The 20651-nt window shown below is 41.3% G+C and overlaps 1 protein-coding gene across 4 annotated transcripts in view; it reads right to left on the bottom strand.

Annotated features, from left to right (window-relative positions):
- STK32B (serine/threonine kinase 32B) overlaps window positions 1-20651 on the bottom strand; it is a 342630-nt gene that overhangs the window by 236197 nt on the left and 85782 nt on the right. For all 4 annotated transcript variants that reach the window (XM_060011802.1, XM_060011803.1, XM_060011804.1 and 1 more), the window contains exon 2: window positions 16424-16479. In XM_060011802.1, the coding sequence (XP_059867785.1) occupies window positions 16424-16479 (56 nt within the window). The remainder of the gene's footprint in view (window positions 1-16423; window positions 16480-20651) is intronic.

The following is a 20651-nucleotide window of genomic DNA, read 5'->3' as shown; positions in this document are numbered from 1 at the left end:
TTGATTTTATGTGCCAGCTTGGCTGGGCTATGGTGCCCAGACATGTGGTCAGACATGATTCTGTATGTTTCCGTGAAGGTGCTTTTAGATAAAATTAATTTGTGATGAATTTTAAAAGGTGGACTTTGAGTAAGCAGATTGCTCTCCATGTGGGTGGGCCTCATCCAATCAGTTGAAGGTCTGAATAGAACAACAGACTGACCTCCCCCAGGAAAGAGGGAATTCTGCAGCAGATGACCTTTGGCCTTTTACAGCAACATCAGCAACTTCCTGGGTCTCTAGCCTGACAGCCTATCCTGCAGATTTTTAGACTTGCCAGTCTCCATCATCATGTGAGCCAATTACTTAAATAAATCTATCTATATCTATATCCACACACCTCTTTTTAGTTCTGTTTCCCTGGAGAACATTGACTAATACATGTGGCAATGAGCTAGCCAGGATCAGAAGTCAGCACCTGATTTCAACTTCTCATGGACCCAAGGAGTCACTAAGGCCACCAGTGCTGGGCATTTGGAAGCACAGGAAGCTAAAACTGATTGGTACTTGATTCTAAACTGTCTGTCCCCAGTCAGCATAAAAAGAGACAGCAGCATGGGGAGACACGCCTTGATTGGGGCACAGTAAGGTGTCTCCCTTACTAAACTGTCAGCTCTATGCCCCACAGCTACGCTCTAAGCCAAGTCAGTCTCTCCTTAAGATGCTAAGAAACAGTGCGCCTGTCCCGCGGACACTTCATCTGTGAGTTCTGACCTGTATCAGGTGATACTCCCTGGTGTTCACCCTGAGACAGTGCATGACAGACATCATGGAGATCATGGCAAAAGATGAGGTGACAAAGGTGAGTGAGGAGCAGGTGACAGATGGCTTTGAATGACATGTTTAAAGGTCAGTGATGCAGGTTGAATGTGTTTCCCCAAATCTGTATGTTGAAGCCCTGACCCCCAGTACCTCAGAATGTGATACATTTGTCGATAGGACTTTTTTTTTTTTTTTTTTTTGCGGTACGTGGACCTCTCACTGTTGTGGCCTCTCCCGTTGCGGAGCACAGTCTCCGGACGCAGAGGCTCAGCGGCCATGGCTCACGGGCCCAACCGCTCCGCGGCATGTGGGATCCTCCTGGACCGGGGCACGAACCCGTGTCCCCTGCATCGGCAGGCGGACTCTCAACCACTGTGCCACCAGGGAAGCCCCGGCGATAGGACTTTTAAAGAGGTAACTGAGTTAAAATGGGGTCATGAGGGCAACCCAATTGGGTTGGTGTCCTCTGGCCTCCAGAACTGTGAGACAATCACTCCTGTGGTTTAAGGCCCCCAGCCTGTGGGATTTTGTCACATCAGCACCAGCAGAACAATACAGTTGGCTTTTATCCTGAGGGCACTGGGGAGATACAGAAGGGTTTAAAAAGTGGATCCTAGGTATACAATTGCAAATGAATGAATAAAGGAAAGAACATACAAACAAACAACATGGAAAATGTGGGTTTTGAGGGGGAGAGGAGTTCTTTCTGGCAACAGGGTGGAGGAGAGTTTGGAGGTAATTCCAAGAGGTGATCGTGTGTTTTATAAATAATGCCACTGCTTATGCACACAGTTTCCCTCTGGAGTCATAAGGGACATCACTTTGTCAGGAAACACCAAAAAGTAGTCATGGGGGCAAGGGTCCAGGACCAACGTTGGTGCCTTCTGACACCCTTAGTGCTGGAAATGTATCTTTTAGGGTGAAGCAAGGTTGAGACCACTTTACAGATGTAAAAAGGCCTGGGAAGGCTCATCCAGAATATGAAATGAGACGTCATTGTTGGAAAATGCGAAATGCAAACGAGCAATGACGTCTGTTAAATTGGTCAGTAATGGATCATTTGCTCTGGCCTACGCTTGAAAGCCATTCGCGAATGAGCTTGCATTTCCTGTGATATTTAGCTCCTAATAAAGTGATCCCTGGGAGCCAGCAAATTCCTCCAACCTATGCTTCAAGCCAAACATGGACTAATTAATATGAAAGGAATAAATATTCATTAAAAAGAAATGGATTCCACCGCTTATAAAAGATGTCTGCATGAACAGTAAAAGCTTCTAGTAAAAGTATCATGTTTAAGAATTCTAAAAATGATTCTTACATAAGAATAACAGCTCACTTTGGAAACACAGAGAAGTTAGGTAACTTGCCCAGAGTCATCTGGTTGACCAGAATTCCAACTCAGCTCTGTCAGACTTGGAGGCAAAGCTCTCTAACCATTTTGCTATAAACTGATTAACTCTTGCGTTGTCCTGAAAAGAGCAAACATATATTCCAAGTCCCTGCTTGTGGCAGACACAATGTTGGCTGGGCATCTTACACACATTTGCTGCCATGGCCCCATTACTAAGTCTGTCCCTGCCACAGGACCTTTGCATCTGCTGCCCCTTTTGTATGTGATGCTCTACCCCCTGGATCTCCACATGGTCTGTTTCCTTCTTAGCAGTTAGGCCTTGGCTTAAATGTCTCCTTCTCAGCAAAGCCTTCTCTGTTGCCCTCTCCTCCAAGGAAAGCAGGCCTACCCTCCCAGGTCATTGCACTATGCATCTTCTGCTGAGCAACTCTCATTATTGAAATCGCGGTTGGATATTGTTTGTGTATTTGTCTCCCTTACTAAACTGTCAGCTCTATGGCATCAGGGACCTCGTCCATCTTGTTTGCCACACCACCACAAGTACCTAGACTAATGCTGGGACAGAACAGTTGGCATAAACGTTTACTGTCTGACTCAAAATCCTGCTATGCTTTCCACCATGCTACCCTTATCTTAAAAGATGAACAAGATTTCCAAAGACTACATTTTTAAAGGAAAAAAACACTAAGTCAAATGTTTCTGAACATTCAAACTTATAAACATATATATAAAATCGAATCTCCACTTAATTCCAAAATGGATTTGTTGCAGTCTGGGCACTAAATTGGTTAGTCCGCTATTAATCAAAATTTTTTTTCACACCATGAATTCACATGCAGATGTGAAAATCTGGAATGTGGAATGAGACAGCTAATAATATGCTTGCGTGTAGAAATGATCATCATTGCATAATAAGAGTGTGGAGTCTGGAATTATCAGCTGTGCAACTCTTGCTGAATTTTACCCAGACTCTTCCTTTGAGGGACATAAAGAGCTATTATCATATAAATCTGTGCCACTTTTTGCTGTTTTATGTGCAGACTGCCTCTGGCTATTCCATGAATTTTAATTAACTCTCTGTTTATTTTGCTTCAACCCTATGACTCTCTAAGCACGGGGCCCATTTGCTAATCCAAGAAACACACTTTGGAAGCAAACTTCTCAGAAAGTTCTCCCAAAGGTATCTTCCTCCTTCCCTTGAAAATAATTAAGCCCTGTTGACTTCAAAGTTGACTCAGAGCAGGACACTCCAGTCTGGACTCTCTCTGCTGGTGCAGGAGCAAAATGTCCAATGGCTCAACGAACGAAGGGGTCAAGAGCAACCTGTGGGAGGTGGAGAGTGAGTCAGGAGAGAGGTGGAAATTGACGGGGCATTTGTGAAAAATTAGAGTTTGCAGCAGGGGAGATAGAGAAATTCTCCTCAGGATTCTAACCCCAGTCAGTATAAACCAGTCAACTAACTCTTAGCAGTTGATTGGTTAATTGTCAAGTGTTTCATTCATTTACATAATATGTATTCATTCAGTTAATTATATAGAGCATATATGTCATATGTATCATATGCACATGTATATGTAAGTATATATTATATATGAATATAAATATACACACTGCTTAGTGGATATGTATATATGCATGTATTTGTATGTATATACATGCATATATATGTGTGTAGATATACATACATACTGCTTTGTGGGCTTACATATATATGTATACATATATGAGTGTGTATATGTATCTATATAATATATGGTGGGTATCTGTATATCTGCCTATATATAAACTGTTTAGTGGGTGTATATATATATATATATATATGTATATACGTATATTTACTGCTTATATGCATATACATTTACATGTGTTTATAAATACTATATGTATGTGTATATACATACATGTAGATGTGTGTGTATATATATGCATGTGTCTATGTATACAGCTTACTAGGTGTGTATATATGCATATTCATATGTGTGCTCATATGTATATATACACTGCTTAATGTGTGTATACGTATATCTATATGCTGATTAGTGAGTGTGTGTATGTATGTGCATTAGACATATATGTATGTGTAAATATACATATGTGTGTATATGTATTATACTTTATACATATATATTTGCTTAGTAGGTACTGGAGATACAACTGTGAACAGTGAGGGAACATTGCTGCCCTCAGAGAGAGCTTATGTTCTGGTGCATGAGACCAACAACTAAGAGGACAAATTAATAAGCATGCAGTGGAATTACAGGTAATGACGGGTGCACTGAAGAAAAGGGGACCAGAAAGGGTACATGGATATGAACTGCTTGGGGTGGATATTCAGAGAGGGCCCCCATTGAGGGGACATTTGAGCAGAATTCTGTATGGTATGAGTGATCCTTGCAGAGTGCTGGGGGAAAGTGATCAAGGCTGAGGGCACAGCAAGTGTAAAGGTTCCGAGTTAGAAATAAGTTCAGCATGTTCGAGAGATGAGAAGATGGGCTGAGCGGAATGAGTAGGAAGATGGAGGGGGTAGAGAGAGGTGTCAGCAAACTAGGCACAAGTCAGATTGCTGGGCCTTGGGGGCCAGCAGAAGAGGTTGGCATTCATTCTGAAAGCAGCAAGCATGTGATCCAATCCATGCTTTATCACATCACTGGCTGCTACGTAGACCAGGGCTTTCCCTCTTCTGTCTCTCTCCCCCTCATCCATTCTCTAGGTAGCATTTATTGAGCCTTTCCCACCTGCTGAGCACTAAGCCAGGTGCTGATGGGACTTGGCAGGTGAATATGACCAATCCCAAGCTTTCAGGAATCTCACACTCTGATGGCAGAGGCAGCTGAGCAAGCTGAAGACCATCCCTTGGCAAGATGTGCTGTGACAGATGGAAAGAGGAAGCTAAGAGAGCCAGGTCTTCCCCTGACGCACCCCTTCAGGTGGTTACCTAAAACTTTCCAGAACCCACCACATCACCCAGGGCCAAGAAGACAGGGAAGGCATTTTAAAAATGCCAACCATTTGTCAGGTCTGATGCTGGAGGCTGCATGGTCTCTGCCCCTTATTTTCCCAGTAAGATCACTCAGGGCATTCTTTATAAGTCTTTATTTGCCTTCATTGTACAAAGGTATTTTTGTTTCTCTTTTATCACTAGAAAGATATCGCTCCATTGTCTTTGGGCTTACATAGTTTCCATTTCCTAACACAATGTGTCCTTTTGTTCTCTGGTTGATTTTAAGATTTTCTCTTAATGGTTTTAAACTATTTATTAATTGATTATGATGATCATTGATGATGTTTTCCTTGTGTTTCTCTTGCTTGGAGTCAGTTGAACTTCTTGGATTTGATTTTATCATTTTCATCAATTAAAAAAAAATTCAGCCACAATTTCTGCAAATATATTTTATATGCCCATCCCTCCTTCTGGGACTCCAATTACACATATGTTAAACTATTGCATTTTGTTCCATAAGTCACTGAGGATCTGTTAATTTTTTTTCCTCTATGCTTCATCATGTATAGTTTCTATTGCTATATCTTCAAGTTCGTTAACCTTTTCTTCTGCACTGCCTAATCTGCTGTTAATCCCAACCAATGAATACTTCATTTCATATATTGTAGATCTCATTTCTCTAGGTTCTATTTGAGTGGTTACCAGAGGAAAGAGGGGTGGGGGGAAGGGAAAGAGATGGGAAGGGAATTAAGAGGTACAAACTACTAGGTATAAAATAGATACAAGGATATAATGTATGGCACAGGGAATATAACCAATACTTTATAATAACTTTAAACGTAGTATAATCTATGAACATATCAAATCACTATTTTGTACACCTGAAACTAACTTAACATTGTAAATCAATAAAAACATATAAATAAAGTAAAATTGCAATGTCCAGTGTCCAAAAAAATTACTAGACATGCAAAGAAGCAGGAAAATATGACTCATAAGCAGGAGGAAACCTAATAAAGACAAACAAACCCAGGAATGGCGCCAGTGATGAAATTAGTAAATAAGCATTAGTGATCAAATTATTTAAACAATTTTAAACAAAATTTAAAAGAGCTATTATTAATATGTTCTGTATGCTCAAGGATTTTAAGGAAAATGTGAACATAATAAGGATAGAAATGGGCATTCTTGTTTTTCAGAAGAGGAAACATAGGTTTGAAGAAGCTTTATGACTGGTCCAAGTTCACATGGCTAGAAACAGTGGGACCAGAATCTGAGCCTAGGCCTCCCCATCTAGAAAGCCCACGATCTTTCCTCTATGTTATGTTACTTCCCAAACCAAATGTCCAGTGTTTTTGGACACTGATGGACACTGTCCCCCTGACCCCCATGGTCTCCTGCTGATACACATGTGACTAAAGCTAGTTTCAACCTAACTTCTGTATTTGGGAGGAACATGTGGAAACAAAACAGGCTGTGTGTGACAGTGGGGTCCTCTCCAGGCTTCCGACTCATCATATGTAAATGGGGATAATAATGCCCAGCATACTGGGCTTTTAGGGCAACAAGGATGGTAAGAGGGGTCCAGTTCCTAGGACAATGACTGTGAGTTTCTGATTGGTCAGGACTCTACTCCACGTTGCAAATACTGGGAACCCAACGTGATCTTGCATAATCAAAAAAGGATGCCAGCTCCTGTAGCTGGTAAGGACACTGGATAAGGCTCACAGGACTGGAAGAGCACAAAGGCGGAGGCACTGATGGTACCTGCCCATGTTCCCTCTCCTGCACCTCCACACACCTCAGGATGCTTACTGTGGACACCTGTGACTCTCTGCTGGGGACCTTCTTCTGCCCTGGACGGGATAAGCCAAAAAGTGCAGGAGAGGTAATGCTGCTTAAAGCAGCCCTCCATCAATGATGAACAGGGAACTGTGCATAAAAACATCAGCTTCTCTGACCTTCGGCTGCCTCAAGGCACCCTCGGCATTGAGTTCCAGAATGGAGGTGAGTCCAAGGGCCTCAGTGGTGAGTGCTTTCACCAAATGCCCATCCTTGGCTGCCTTGCCTTCTGGGTCTCACTCCCCCTCTCTTTCAGGTGTTTCCTGGGATCACCTCCCCTCCAAAAAACTGCTTGCACTCAATTCTCTGTCTCAGTTTCAGCTCCTGGAGGAACCCAAGCTCAGACAGTGCCCAGCAGGGCCAGGACTGGGGTCCAGCAAGTGAGGGGGCAAAATGTTAGGAAGCAATGTCGACCCGCATTTGGAGGACCCTGGGAGCAATGCCTCCTTAAATTTTCACTCCTGGTGCCTTGCTCGCTCGCCCCAGTCCTGATCCTACTCAACAGGAGTCCATCTCTCCACCTGCCTCTTACATCTGTTTGTTTCTTCACTTTGGGCCTCATTCTTTCCTTTTGCAGAGAGACTTTCACCTTCACCAGTTGCTGAGAAAAATGGTCACCAACTCATGCAGACCTGTTTTCTTACAGAACATCATCAATGAGAGGATGAGAACAAGCCTTTCACCTCTGATTCCATCGAAGGATTATGAATGGCTGGGCTCGGGTCACACAGCCACTCCTTGGACCAAGCACCAGTCTAGCTGAATATGGCCCAAGTGGTTGGCCCAGCCAGGTCACATGCCCATCTCAGAAGGTGAGTGAGGAACCATAATAATTGACAGTCCACATGGGGTGGGGGAGGTGTTTTCCAAAGGAAAGAGACGTTACTGTGATAAGAAAGGGGACCAAAAAGCATGCTGAACAGTCAAAAACAACAGCTACTACAGTCCACTATGATTCTCCATTCCCTTTCCTTTTTACAGATGCGTAAAACTAAGCTTCAGGGTGGCTAATTCACTTTCCCAGGTAGCCACAACTAGTACATATCAGTCAGTCAGCTTCCCAAATCTAAAGTGTCTCCACTGAGATATGTAGAAAAGAATCTGCTGTGCCTCAACTGTCCTAAAATTCAGTCATAAATGGGTTATAAAAATTTTCAGTGAATTCCTGCTAAAATCAATGGATTGCCTGCAGCTGTTTACTTTGGTGCTACACTGGGGAAGCACAACTTCCTCCAGAATGAAAGTAAAATGGGATTTCTGGGAATTCACATGTGCTTTTTCCCGATAACCAAGGCTACTGTCATACTTTAACAATGAAATGTCTTTCTTGAAAACTCTTAATCAATGTCAGATATCAAAACCTGCCAAAGGCAGATAGCAAAGCCAAAATATCCCTTCAATATTAGGAGGGTGGTTTTCTTCATCTTAGTCCAGCCCCGTTCCACCTTGAGTCTCATAATAGTCACATAGACTCATCTACACTTACCATGAAAGGCAGCGATTATTTGGTATTTTGACCACAACAAAGCTACGTTCGATTGCCTTGAAGTAAACTAACCTCGTCCTGAATACTGGATGTCTGTGTACATTTTACATGAATTTGGGTGTCATCAAGAAATTGCTACAAGCTAAAGAGGGACTTAAAACTAGATGCTCTATAAAGCTTGCATGTTTTTCAGAACATCCACTATGACCATAGCTTTAATACATTTATGCTCTGGAATACAGGTTCTGAGAGCCAAGCCAGTAGGCAAAGAGCAGCACAGATGTAGGCAGAAAAGGAAAACAAAACTTTTAAGGATGGTGACAGGCTGTAATCCATTAATGATTCATGAGGGCACATGCTAACAGATTTGGTAGTATGACAGGAAGGCGTGCAAGGAGCTCAGGACCAAAATCATCACTGACATGAGGGTAAGAGTGATATGCGTCTATGTGGTGCCGATTGTGTTGTGGACTTAAAAAGTTGCTTCCATGTTCCTTCATCCATGAAATCCTCGACATAGGGACAAAAGAAAGTAAAGATTTAACAGTCTCCATAGAGACTAGAGGCAAACTTCCTAAATTCTCTGGGCCACAACTCCTCTCTCTGAAAAATCCAGAGAGGGGGAATCTCAAACGTGGCACATAAACTCTGCCCAAATCTCTGGCTGACCCCTAAGGGCTATAAGGGGCAGACTATAAGCAATACAGTGAAGAAGAAAAGACTACGCTTCGTGCGCCTGTCCAAGAGGCAGAGTATGCAGTGTAAATCCAACCAAGTTAATTGCTCATTAAAACTATATTTTCAAAGAAATACAATGCAATCCGAAGTCTATACAACATAGCATTGGCAATATCCAGGATGCAACCCAAAACTATTCAACGTATAAAGAACCAGGAAAATGGAACCCATCCTCAATGGAGGTGAATCTTAAAATGACCCAGATGTTGGAATTAGCATAAAGGACATGAAAACAGCTCTTACGACTATGAATATGCTGCATGATATAAAGGGCAATATGACAGAAATAAATGAAAATATAGGAAATCTAAGCAAAGGGAGAGAAAATATTTTCTTTTAATCCAGAATTTCCACCTAGGCACAACATAGTCAAATTGCTGAAAGTCAAAGATGAAAGGAAAATCTTGAAAGGAGAGAGACGAAAGTGACACATTACTATCAGATAATAATGATTCAAGTCTAATGACGTCTCATCAGAAAGCATGGAGGTCAGCTGACAATGGTACAAAATCTTTAAAGCAGTGAAGAAAAAACTGTCAACCCAATAACCTGTATCCAGTCAAAATATTCTTTAAGAAAGAAGGTGAAATAAATACATTTCAGAGAAAATAAAATTAAGAGAATGCGTTGACAGGAGACTTGCACCACATAAAATACTAAAGAAAATTCTTCAGGATGAATGGAAAGGACACCAGAGGGAAATTCAGACCTTCACGAAAGGTATGGGTAAATATCAAGAACTACTTTCCTCCTAATTTTTTAAAAGCGAAAAAACTACACATACTTTAAAATAGATATATATTTTACACATATATTATATATTCATATATTTCTATACATTTAAAGCAAAAAACTATAATATTGTTTGGAGACATGATTTAAGAAGCTGTAATACATATGACAACTATAGTATAATGGTTGACAGGAGTGGTAAATAGACCTATATGGTTGCCAGGTTTTTATATTTTATGTGAAGTATAAAATATTAACTCTAAGCAGACTGTGAAATAAACTGAAGATGTGTATTATAATCCCTAGAGCAACAATTTTAAAACATAACACAAGGAAGTGTAGCTATAAAGTCAGCAGATAAATTAAATGGAGATTCTAAATATTCAATTAATCCAAAGCAAAACAGGAAAAGAGAAACAGAAGAACAAAAGAGAAGGAGAACAAGAACAAATAAAGGACTAAAAGAGATTGCCAGGTGGATTTAAAGAGAAGCAAGACCTGACTATATGCTATCCTCAAGAGATTTATGTCAGATATAAAAACACAGATAGAATGAAAGAAAAGACATGGAAAAATATATGCCATGTAGGTTGGAACGACTATATTAATCTCAGAAAAAATAGGCTTCAAAAAAGATTATTAGCAGAGATAGAAAAGTTTATTTCACAATGATAATAAGGTCAATTCATCATGAGGCCATAACAACCATAAAACTGTATGCACCTAACAACAGATCTTCCAAGCATAAGAAGCAAAACTGACAGAATTAGGGCTTCCCGGGTGGCGCAGTGGTTGAGAGTCCGCCTGCCGATGCAGGGGACACGGGTTCGTGCCCCAGTCCGGGAGGATCCCACATGCCGCGGAGCGGCTGGGCCCGTGAGCCATGGCCGCTGAGCCTGCGCGTCCGGAGCCTGTGCTCCGCAACGGGAGAGGCCACAACCGCGAGAGGCCCGTGTACCGCAAAAAAACAAACAAACAAACAAAAAAAAACCTGACAGAATTAAAGGAAGAAGAAGCAACTCCACAATCAGAGCTGGAGATTGTATACAACCATCTCAGAAATGGATAAAACAACTAGATTGTTAAAATCAGTAAAGACAGAGATTGAGGAAGGAGGCGGTTCAAGATGGCGATGTAGGAAGATCCTGAACTCACCTCCTTCTATGGGCACAACAAATTTACAGCTACCTATGGAAAAATTCCCTATGAAAAGGATCTGAAAACTAGCTGAACAGCTCCTCCACAACAAAGGATACAAGAGCCACATCAAGATGGGAAGGAGAAGCAGAGATGTGATCTTGCCCGAACCCCACGCTCAGTGTGGTGACCTGAAATTGGGAGGGGTCTCACAAATACAAAACTTCTCCCTGAGGAGCCAGGGGTTTGTGCTCTCATCTGTCATCCCAACCCTTGGGACGTGCACTGGTAAGAAGAGCTCCCAAAATGCCTGGCTTTGAAAACCAGCAGGACTTACATCCAGAAGAACCACAGGGCTGTAGGGAACAGGGAACGCACTCTGAAAGGGCTCGCACACAGACTCACTCGCCCTGGGACCCAGCACGAAAGCAACAGTATGAAAAGGTCTAGACCATAGGTGAAGGAGATTTATTTACTAATCTTAAAGCATCTGCGGGAGGGGCAGGAGTCTGTTGGGACTCTTCCTGGAGACAGAAGCCGGCAGGTGCCATTTTTGTGCTCTCTCTCCACCTTGTTAGTCCCACTGTACGTGCCCCATCCTCATGCCACTTCTGCATCCCTGCCAAAGCCAGTTGACACATGCAGTGTGCCTCTTGAACACCTGGCTCAGGTGTCCAGGGGGGATTGTGTTTTGGGACCCCATGAGTCTGAAACAATCAGAGAGACTATTCTTGGCAGGCTACCACACTCCAGTTACTACACAGACAGCTGACTGTGATGCACCCCCAGTCTTCCTGTGAAAAAGCCCTATTTACCTGTCTTGAAGCTTCAGCCTGATGGACAGGCTTCCAGTTTTCCATACGTCTAGAGGCTACGGAAGGTCTAGGGGATATCACCTTTGTGCTCTCCCTTGACCTCACTACAGCTCACTGGTACCTCCCAGAAATGAAATCAAACACTCACCTGGAGCCCCGATTTTTGCAACTTCACTAATGGGACACCTGTAGATCACCTGGTGCGGAGGTCAGCAAGGTTTACAATTGCATTTTCACAGTACTGTGTATACTTGCATACCTTAAAAGCTGCCGCTTAGTTTCTAATCAGCCTGAAATTAAGGGCTAACTGAGATCCCACCCTCTGGAACACTCACAAGTCTTCAACAACTGGGAATTACCAAGAATAAATCAGGGTGCTACGACAATCACAATGGTTCAAAATATAACCAAGAGGTAGGGCAAGGTTAAACAAGAAGGTTCATCTCCTTCACAAGGCCACTACTTCAAGACTGGGAAAGACAGCTGTTTTGCCTAACACATAGAAACACACAGAGAGTCAAGCAAAATGAGGAGAGAAAGGAATTTGTTCCAAACACAAGGAAAAGATAAAACCACAGGTTTAAAAAAAAAAAAAAAAAAAACCTTAATGAAATGGAGATAAGTAATTTAGCTGAAACAGAGTTCAAAATGTTAGTCATAAAGATGCTCACTGAACTTGGGAGAAGACTAGATGAACACAGAGAGAACTTAAACAGAGATAGAAAATATAAGTAAGTACTAAATAAAAGTCACAAAGATGAAATATACAATAACTGAACTGAAAAATACACTAGAGGGGTTCAATAGCAGACTACAAGAAGCAGAGGAAGAATCAGTGGTCTGGAATAGAGGTCACTGGAACTCATTCAAATAGAGCAGCAAAAAGAAAAAAAAAATTCAAAAAGTGGAGATAGCTTAAGGGACCTATGAGACAACATCAAGCAGAATGACATTTGCATTATATGGGTCCAGAGGGAGAAGAGAGAGAAATAGGCAGACAACTTATTTAAGGGAATAATGGCTGAAAACGTCCCTAATCTGGAAAAGGAAACAGACATCCAGATTCAGGAAGCCCAGAGAGTTCCAAACAAAATGAACCCAAATAGACCCACACCGAGACACATTACAGTTAAAATGTCAAAAGCTGAAGCTAAATCATAAAGGCAGCAAGAGAAAAACTTGTTACAAACAAGGGAACCCCCATAATACTATCAGCAGATTTTTTTTGCAGAAACTTTGAAGGCCAGCACTTTCAAAGGGCTGAAAGGAAAAAACTTCCAACCAAGAATAATCTACACAGCAAGGTTACTATCTAGAATTGAAGGAGAGATAAAGAGCTTTCCAGACAAACAAAAGCTAAAGGAGTTCATCACCACTAACCCAGACCTGCAATAAATGTTAAAGGGACTTCTTTAAGCTAAAAAGAAAGGGCACTAATTAGTAACAAGAAAACATATGAAAGTAAAAATCTCACTGGTAAAGGTAAATATATAGTAAAGGTAGTGTATTGATCACTTACAAAGCTATTATGAAGTTTAAAAAATAAAAGTAATAAAAATAATAATTTAGTTAAATGATACATGAAATTTAAAAAATGTAAAATGTGAAATCAAAAACATAAAATGTGAAGGGGAGTTCAAAATGTAGAGTTCTAGAATGCATTCAAACTTAACTATCAGTTTTAAATAGATGATTTTATATATACACTTACATATATATTTATGTGTCTGTGTATATATATATATAAGCTGTTACATGTGAGCCACATGGTAACCACAAAGCAAAAGCCTATAGTAGATACACAAAAGATAGTGATAAAGGAATCTAAGCATAACCCTATAGAATGTCATCAAACCAAAAGGGAAGAATGCAAGAGAAGAAGAAAGAAACATAGAGGAACTATAAAACAGCCAGAAAACAATTATCAAAATGGCAATAAGTACATAGTTATCACTACTTACTATAAATGTAAATGGACTAAATTCTCCAAACAAAACACATAGAATGGCTGAACAGATAAACACCAAGACCCATATATATGCTGCCCACCACAGACTCATTTCAGATGTAAGGACACACACAAACTGAAAGTGAAAGGATGGAAAAAAATGTGTCATGCAAATAGAAACCAAAAGAGAGCTTGGGTAGATATACTTATATCAGATAAAATAGACTTTAAAACAAAGACTAATAAAAGGCAAAGATGAGCATTACATAATGATAAAGTCATCTCCAGCAAGAAGATATAACATTTGTAAATATTTATGCACCCAACATAAGAGCACCGAAATATATAAAATAAATATTAACAGACCTAAAAGGAGAAATTGACAGCAATACAATAATGGTAGGGAACTTATAACACTTATAACAATGGAAAATTATCCAGACAGAAAATCAACATGGAAACATCAGCCTTAAACCACACTTTAAACAAGATGGACTTAATACATACATATTGAACATTCCATCCAAAGGCAGCAGAATACACGTTCTTCTCAAGTGGACGTGTAACATCATCCAAGATAGATCATATGTTAGGCTACAAAGTAGTCTCAATAAATATAAGAAGATCAAAATCATGTCAAGTATCTTTTCTGACTACAATGGTATGAAACTAGAAATCATTTACGAGAAGAAAACTGGAAAAACACGAATACGTGGAGACAAACAACATGCCACTGAACAACCAATGGGTCAAGGAAGAAATCAAAGGAGAAATTTTTAAAAATACCTTGAGACAAATGAAAATGGAAACACAACATACCAAAATCTGTGGAATGCAGCAAAAGCAGCTCAAAAAGGGAAGTTTATAGTGATAGAGGCCTACCTCAAGAAACAAGAAAAACCTCAAATAAACAACCTAACGATAAAGCTAAAGTAACTAGGAAAAGAAGAATAAATGAAGCCCAAAGTTACCAGAAGGAAGGAAACAATAAAAGTCAGAATAGAAATTAATGAAATAGAGACTGAAAAGATCAATGAAACTAAGAGCTGGTTCTTTGAAAAGATAAACAAAATTGACAAGTCTTTAGCTATACTCACTACGAAAAAAAGAGAGAGGGCTCAAATACATAAAATCAGAAATGAAAGCGATAAAATTACAACTAATACCAAAGAAATACAAAGGATCGTAAGACACTACTATGAACCATTATATGCCAACAAATTGGACAACCTAGAAGAAATGTTTAAATTCCTAGAAACATGCAGTCTTCCAAGACTGAATAATGAAGAAAGAGAAAATTATGAATAAACATAATTACTAGTAAGGAGATTAAAAACTCTCAACAAACAAAATCCAGGGTCAGACAGCTTCACTGGTGAATTCTACCAAACACCCAAATGTTTAATACCTATATTTCTCAAACTCTTCCTGTGGAGGAGGGAACACTTCCAAACTAATTTTACAAGGTCAGCATTACCCTGATACCAAAACCAAACAAGGGCACCACAAAAAAAGGAAATTACAGGCCAATGTACCTGATGAACATAGAAGCAAAAATCCTCAACAAAATATTAGCAAACTGAATTCAACAACACATTAAAAGGATCATCTACACTATTCAAAGTGACATTTATTCCATGGCTGCAAGGACGATTCAACCTCCACAAATCAATCAACATGATGTACCACATAAACAAAATGAAGGATAAAAATCACACGATCATCTCAATAGATGCAGAAAAGGCTTTTGACAAAATTCAACATCCACTTATGATAAAAACTCTCAACAAAATGAGTACAGAAGAAACCTCAACATAATAAAAGGCCATATATGACAAGCCCACAACTAGCATCATACTCAACAGTGTAAAGCTGAATGCTTTTCCCTTTAGCTCAGGAACAAGACAAGAAGGTCCATTCTCACCACTTTTGTTCAACATGTGTAAATCTTGAGGACCGTATGCCAAGTGAAATGAGCCAGTTACAGAAAGATAAATACTGCATGATTCCATGTACAGGAGGTATCTAAAATATTCAAATTCATAGAACCAAAGGCCGGTTGCCAGGGCTTGAAGGGATGGGGACACAGGGAATTACTAACTAATGGGCATAAAGCTTCAGCCAAGCAAGATGAGTCAGCTCTAGAGATCTGCTCTACAGTGTTCTCTGTATAGGCAACAACGATACATAGATTATACACTTAGAAATTTAAGCTGGCAGATCTCATGTTAAATCTTCTTTCCACAGTAATTTTTTAAAGTACCTCCATCGCGGGAAAGAGCTACTGCTGGCCATCACATAAATTTGTGGGTTTTTTCCACTTTCCTTATTTACATCCTCAAGGACGAAATAGCATTAGCAATCTTGAAATAATTACCCTAGTAATTCACCTAAAGCAGGACTGCTGTAATTTAATTTTCAGAATGAAATGACAGCATATCCAAAGGAAACTATTCAGACTTCCTTTCACATTTCAAATTTAGCAAATTCAAATCTTGCTGTCCAACAGGAAATTCCCAGTGCCCAGCAATCAACAAAGAAACAAACACACAAACAGGCACATAGGCATAAGCCCAGTGGTCGGAACTTTCCTATTTTACTGATGAAATTTGTTAAAATCCATCATTCTTACCTTCCCAAAACTCCCTTTACCAATGGCCCGTAGGATCTGAAAATGGTCAAAGTTGACTGTAAAAGAAAAAAGAGAAAAACAGGAATAAGTCAGATTTGGCAAACCTTGTTTTGGTTCTTAAATGTCCTTCCCTGCACACCTACCCATGTATTTCAAACGGCTCCTGGTTTACTGCATCTTGTTTGTCATGGCAGCACTCCACCACTGAATGGATACTTCTCGGCATATTCCATTTCCCCTCCCAGCACATATATTTGGCAGTTAACACCTCACCATATACCTAGACACCCACAACCATATACACCTATATGGTATATAGGAGGAGAGACATCATTTGGGCCAGAGGGAAGGCAGGACAGAGAAAAACCTGGATGCTTGGATTATCAAATTCTTGTACCTGCTAATCCCTTTGCCAGGATGACCCTTCCCTACTTCTAGTTCCTGTCTTGTCCATCAAGCACTCTTACCTTACATACTCAGACATCAGCTCACCTGCCTCAGTATCCAAGGAGTTAATCCCACCTCCATTATGGAACCTCTGGACCCCCAAGTTTCATGGCCACATCATGGTCCTTCCCTGCTTGGGTGTCTGTCTAAGCACTGATATCACGAGCCAAGAGGATGAGGATGATGATCCCACACCTTCCTCCTGGTATTGCCCTGTCTCGTGCCTCCCTTTCATCACGTTTCTTGATGGCGCTCCCCATTCCTGCTATCTCTACTGCCTTGCTCCAGTATGGCTTATACCCCATCCCCATAGCACAACAGGCCAACAACGTATGGCTATGCCACTCGAGCCAATGACAACTTACTGTGCCCCTTCTACTTGGCCACTCTCTCAAAACACCTGCATAGCTTCAATGGAAGCGCACCCTCTTGATTTTCCATTTCATGCATCAACCCTTTTGCACACACATCTTTGTCCTCCTGGCCATTAATTACTGGACTCCATCAAGCCTCCATGCTACAACCTTCCTCTCCTCACTGGCTCCAAAGGCTTCAGTCACCACCTAATGGCCCGTGACTTTCCAGGCTGTGTGTAGCGATTGATCCTACCACACAGGAACTCCTGAAGGCTTTGGAGCCACCTTGAACTCAATGGGTCCAAAATGGAACTTAGGAGAGGGTATGGAGAAAAGGGGATTCTCCTCCACCATTGATGGGAATGTAAATTGATGCAGCCACTATGGAGAACAGTATGGAGGGTCCCTAAAAGACTAAAAATAGAACTACCATATGATCCACCAATCCCACTCCTGGGCATATATCCAGAAAACATGAAAACTCTAATTCAAAAAGACACATGCACCCCAATGTTCACAGCAGCACTATTCACAATAGCCAAGACATGGAAGCAACCTAAATGTCCATCGACAGATGAATGGATAAAGGAGAAGTGTTACATATATACGATGGCATACTACTCAGCCATAAAAAAGAATGAAATAATGCCATTTGCAGCAACATGGATAAACTTAGAGATTATCATACTAAGTGAAGTAAGTCAGACAAAGAAAGACAACTATCATATGATATCACTTATATGTGGAATCTAACAAAATGATACAAATGAACTTATCTACAAAACAGAAACAGACTCACAGACATAGAAAAGAAACTTATGGTTATGAAAGGGGAAAGGGGAAGGCAGGAAGGATAAATTAGGAGTTTGGGATTAACAGATACACACTACTATATATAAAACAGATAATCAACAAGGACCTACTGTATAGCACAGGGAACTATATTCAATATCTTGTAATAACCTATAATGGAAAAGAACATATATATGTATACACACACACACACACACACACACATATATATATATATATATATATATATACATACATAGGTATATATATACACACACATATATACAGGCTGGTGGTTGCCAAAGGGGAGGCGGGGGGGGGGGGAGAGGGATGGTTTGGGAGTTTGGGATGAGCAGATGCAAACTAGTATATATAGGATGGATAAACAACAAGGTCCTACTGTGTAGCCCAGGGAATTATATTCAACATCCTGTGATAAATCGTAATGGAAAAGAATATGAAAAAGAATATATATATATATAACTGAATATACAACTGAATCACTTTGCTGTACACCTGAAACTAACACAACATTGTAGATCAACTGTACATCAATTAAAAAAGAAAAGAAAAGAAACACGGCCTAGGATGAGTGGTTCAACATTCATTCGACCTCACAAGCTCAAAGCCCGGAACTCATCGTGCACTCCTCTCTCTCCCAACCCCACAGCTAATCCTTCACTAGGTTAGGTCCATTTCACCTCTTCACTGTCTCTCCCATCCATCCACCCTGCGGCCACCCTCTGGTCTAACCCACATCGTCTCTCGCTTGGACAACCACAGTGGTCTTCCAACCACCTCTCTCAGGAGGGGGGTCTTCTTGCTCGTCCTCTGCTTACACCCCTCCAATGGCCCTTCCATTGCTTTCAGGGAAAAGAGGAAATTCCTCCCCATGGCCATGAGGCTACACCATTGTGCCCCTGCTACTTCTCCTGTTTCACCTCCTACCATGCTCCAGACACCCACTGAGCTTCAGACTTGCAAGCTTTCTTTCTGTGCTTTGAGCAGCCATTCCCCACACCTTTAATGCTCTTTTCTTGGCCCCACACTTGTTAACTCTGCTTCCTCTTCATTCTTCTGCAAGCAGAGAAGGCTGCTCTGACCCTTCAGCCTAAGTCTGCTCCCCCTATTATATACTCTCACAGCACCCTGGGACTTTGCTCCAAAAGACATTATTCTGTGTTATTTTACATGCATTTGATTAAGATCATTGATCCTCCACTAGACTCTAAGCTCCCTGAGGTCAAAGGCCATGTTTGTTTTTCTACTGTATCCCTACAGCTAGTATGGCGTCGGCACACAGTCGTATTTGACAAATATTCATCAACTAAAGGAATGATTGAAAGCAGATCCCCATATTCATGGTGCCAGACACACTTTCTGGTACATAATGGGTATTCGGTAAATATTTCTGAATTAGATTGAATTACGGCCAGTTTCTACTAACTAGGAAAGACATGCTATTTACAAAAGATGAAGTGAACTGATTAGTTTACTACATTATGGGGGCAAGGATAGGGGGAGGTGAATGAATACAATTAGTTCCTTGTGCATTCAACTCACCACCATGGAGGATAATTATGTTGAACTGTGTCCCTGCCAAACCAACGTCAGAATCCAGTGCGCCATCTAACACCTAACGTGCTTAGAATAGAGAGACAGGGTTAACGGTTAACTTAGCAAAACCTTGACCTAGATTGGTTTCCTTTGCACATAACTTGCCAGGAAAAGAAACTGGGAAGAGAGAAAGCAGTGGGCTGGGACTGCACTTGTGATGTGACCAGCAACGAGCTAGGAAATGCACGTATCCTATCCCAAGCCCCCAAGGTCCCGGGAGGCAGGCACCACTGTTGGCATTTGACACCTGCCCTCCCCACCAACTAGCAAGAAACATCCCCACTTCCCTGAAGGCTCCATGCTCCCTGTGCTGTTATTTCACCTGCTTGGAAAGTCATTCCTCCGACACTCTTTATTTCAGGGAAAACTCCTACCTGCCCTTTGACACACGGCTCACATGTTCTTTTCACTCATGAAGCTTTCCCCCACTTTCAACAAATCACTTTCTCCTTAGTGCAATAGCAGGACCTTCTGCAGACATCGGTCCAGGGATCAGGAGACCCCAGCCTGGAGTCAAACTGCTTCGGTCCATAACCCACCTCTGCCACAGTAACGTTGGATGAGTCACTGAGCCTCTATGTGCGTCACGTACCCCGTCTGTAAAATGGGAACAATGGTGCCTACCTTCCAGAAGAGCATAGAATGGTGCCTGGCACACAACACATTTTCAAAAAGCATTAGCTATTTGTGTTGGGGATGGGGAGCCATCCTCCCCCTTCTCTGGGTTCTAGGAGGGATACTTCAGTGAACATCTGTGGCCTCTTGCCCCATCAAATGATGTGGGAGTTGTCCAAGTGGTGAGCTGGAAAAGGAACTGCACTGGTGTATTTCTGCTTGTCCTGCTCTCTCTCTGGAATCTGTCTGTCTTCAGGGAGCAAGCTTTTCCTCTGCTCCCTCTTGCCAGAAGCTTTTCAGGGCCAGGCACTGTGTGGAGAGGTCTACGGGGTCCAGAGTCGTTGCTGAACAGGTGGGTGAGCCTGGCTAATTCTGGGCTTCAGAATCACGGGGCCCATTGC

This window comes from Delphinus delphis, chromosome 5 (assembly GCF_949987515.2).
Source record: "Delphinus delphis chromosome 5, mDelDel1.2, whole genome shotgun sequence".
Lineage (NCBI taxonomy): Eukaryota > Metazoa > Chordata > Mammalia > Artiodactyla > Delphinidae > Delphinus > Delphinus delphis.
The sequence above is the reverse complement of the archived record's forward strand: the minus strand, read 5'-3'. Positions and strand labels throughout refer to the sequence as shown.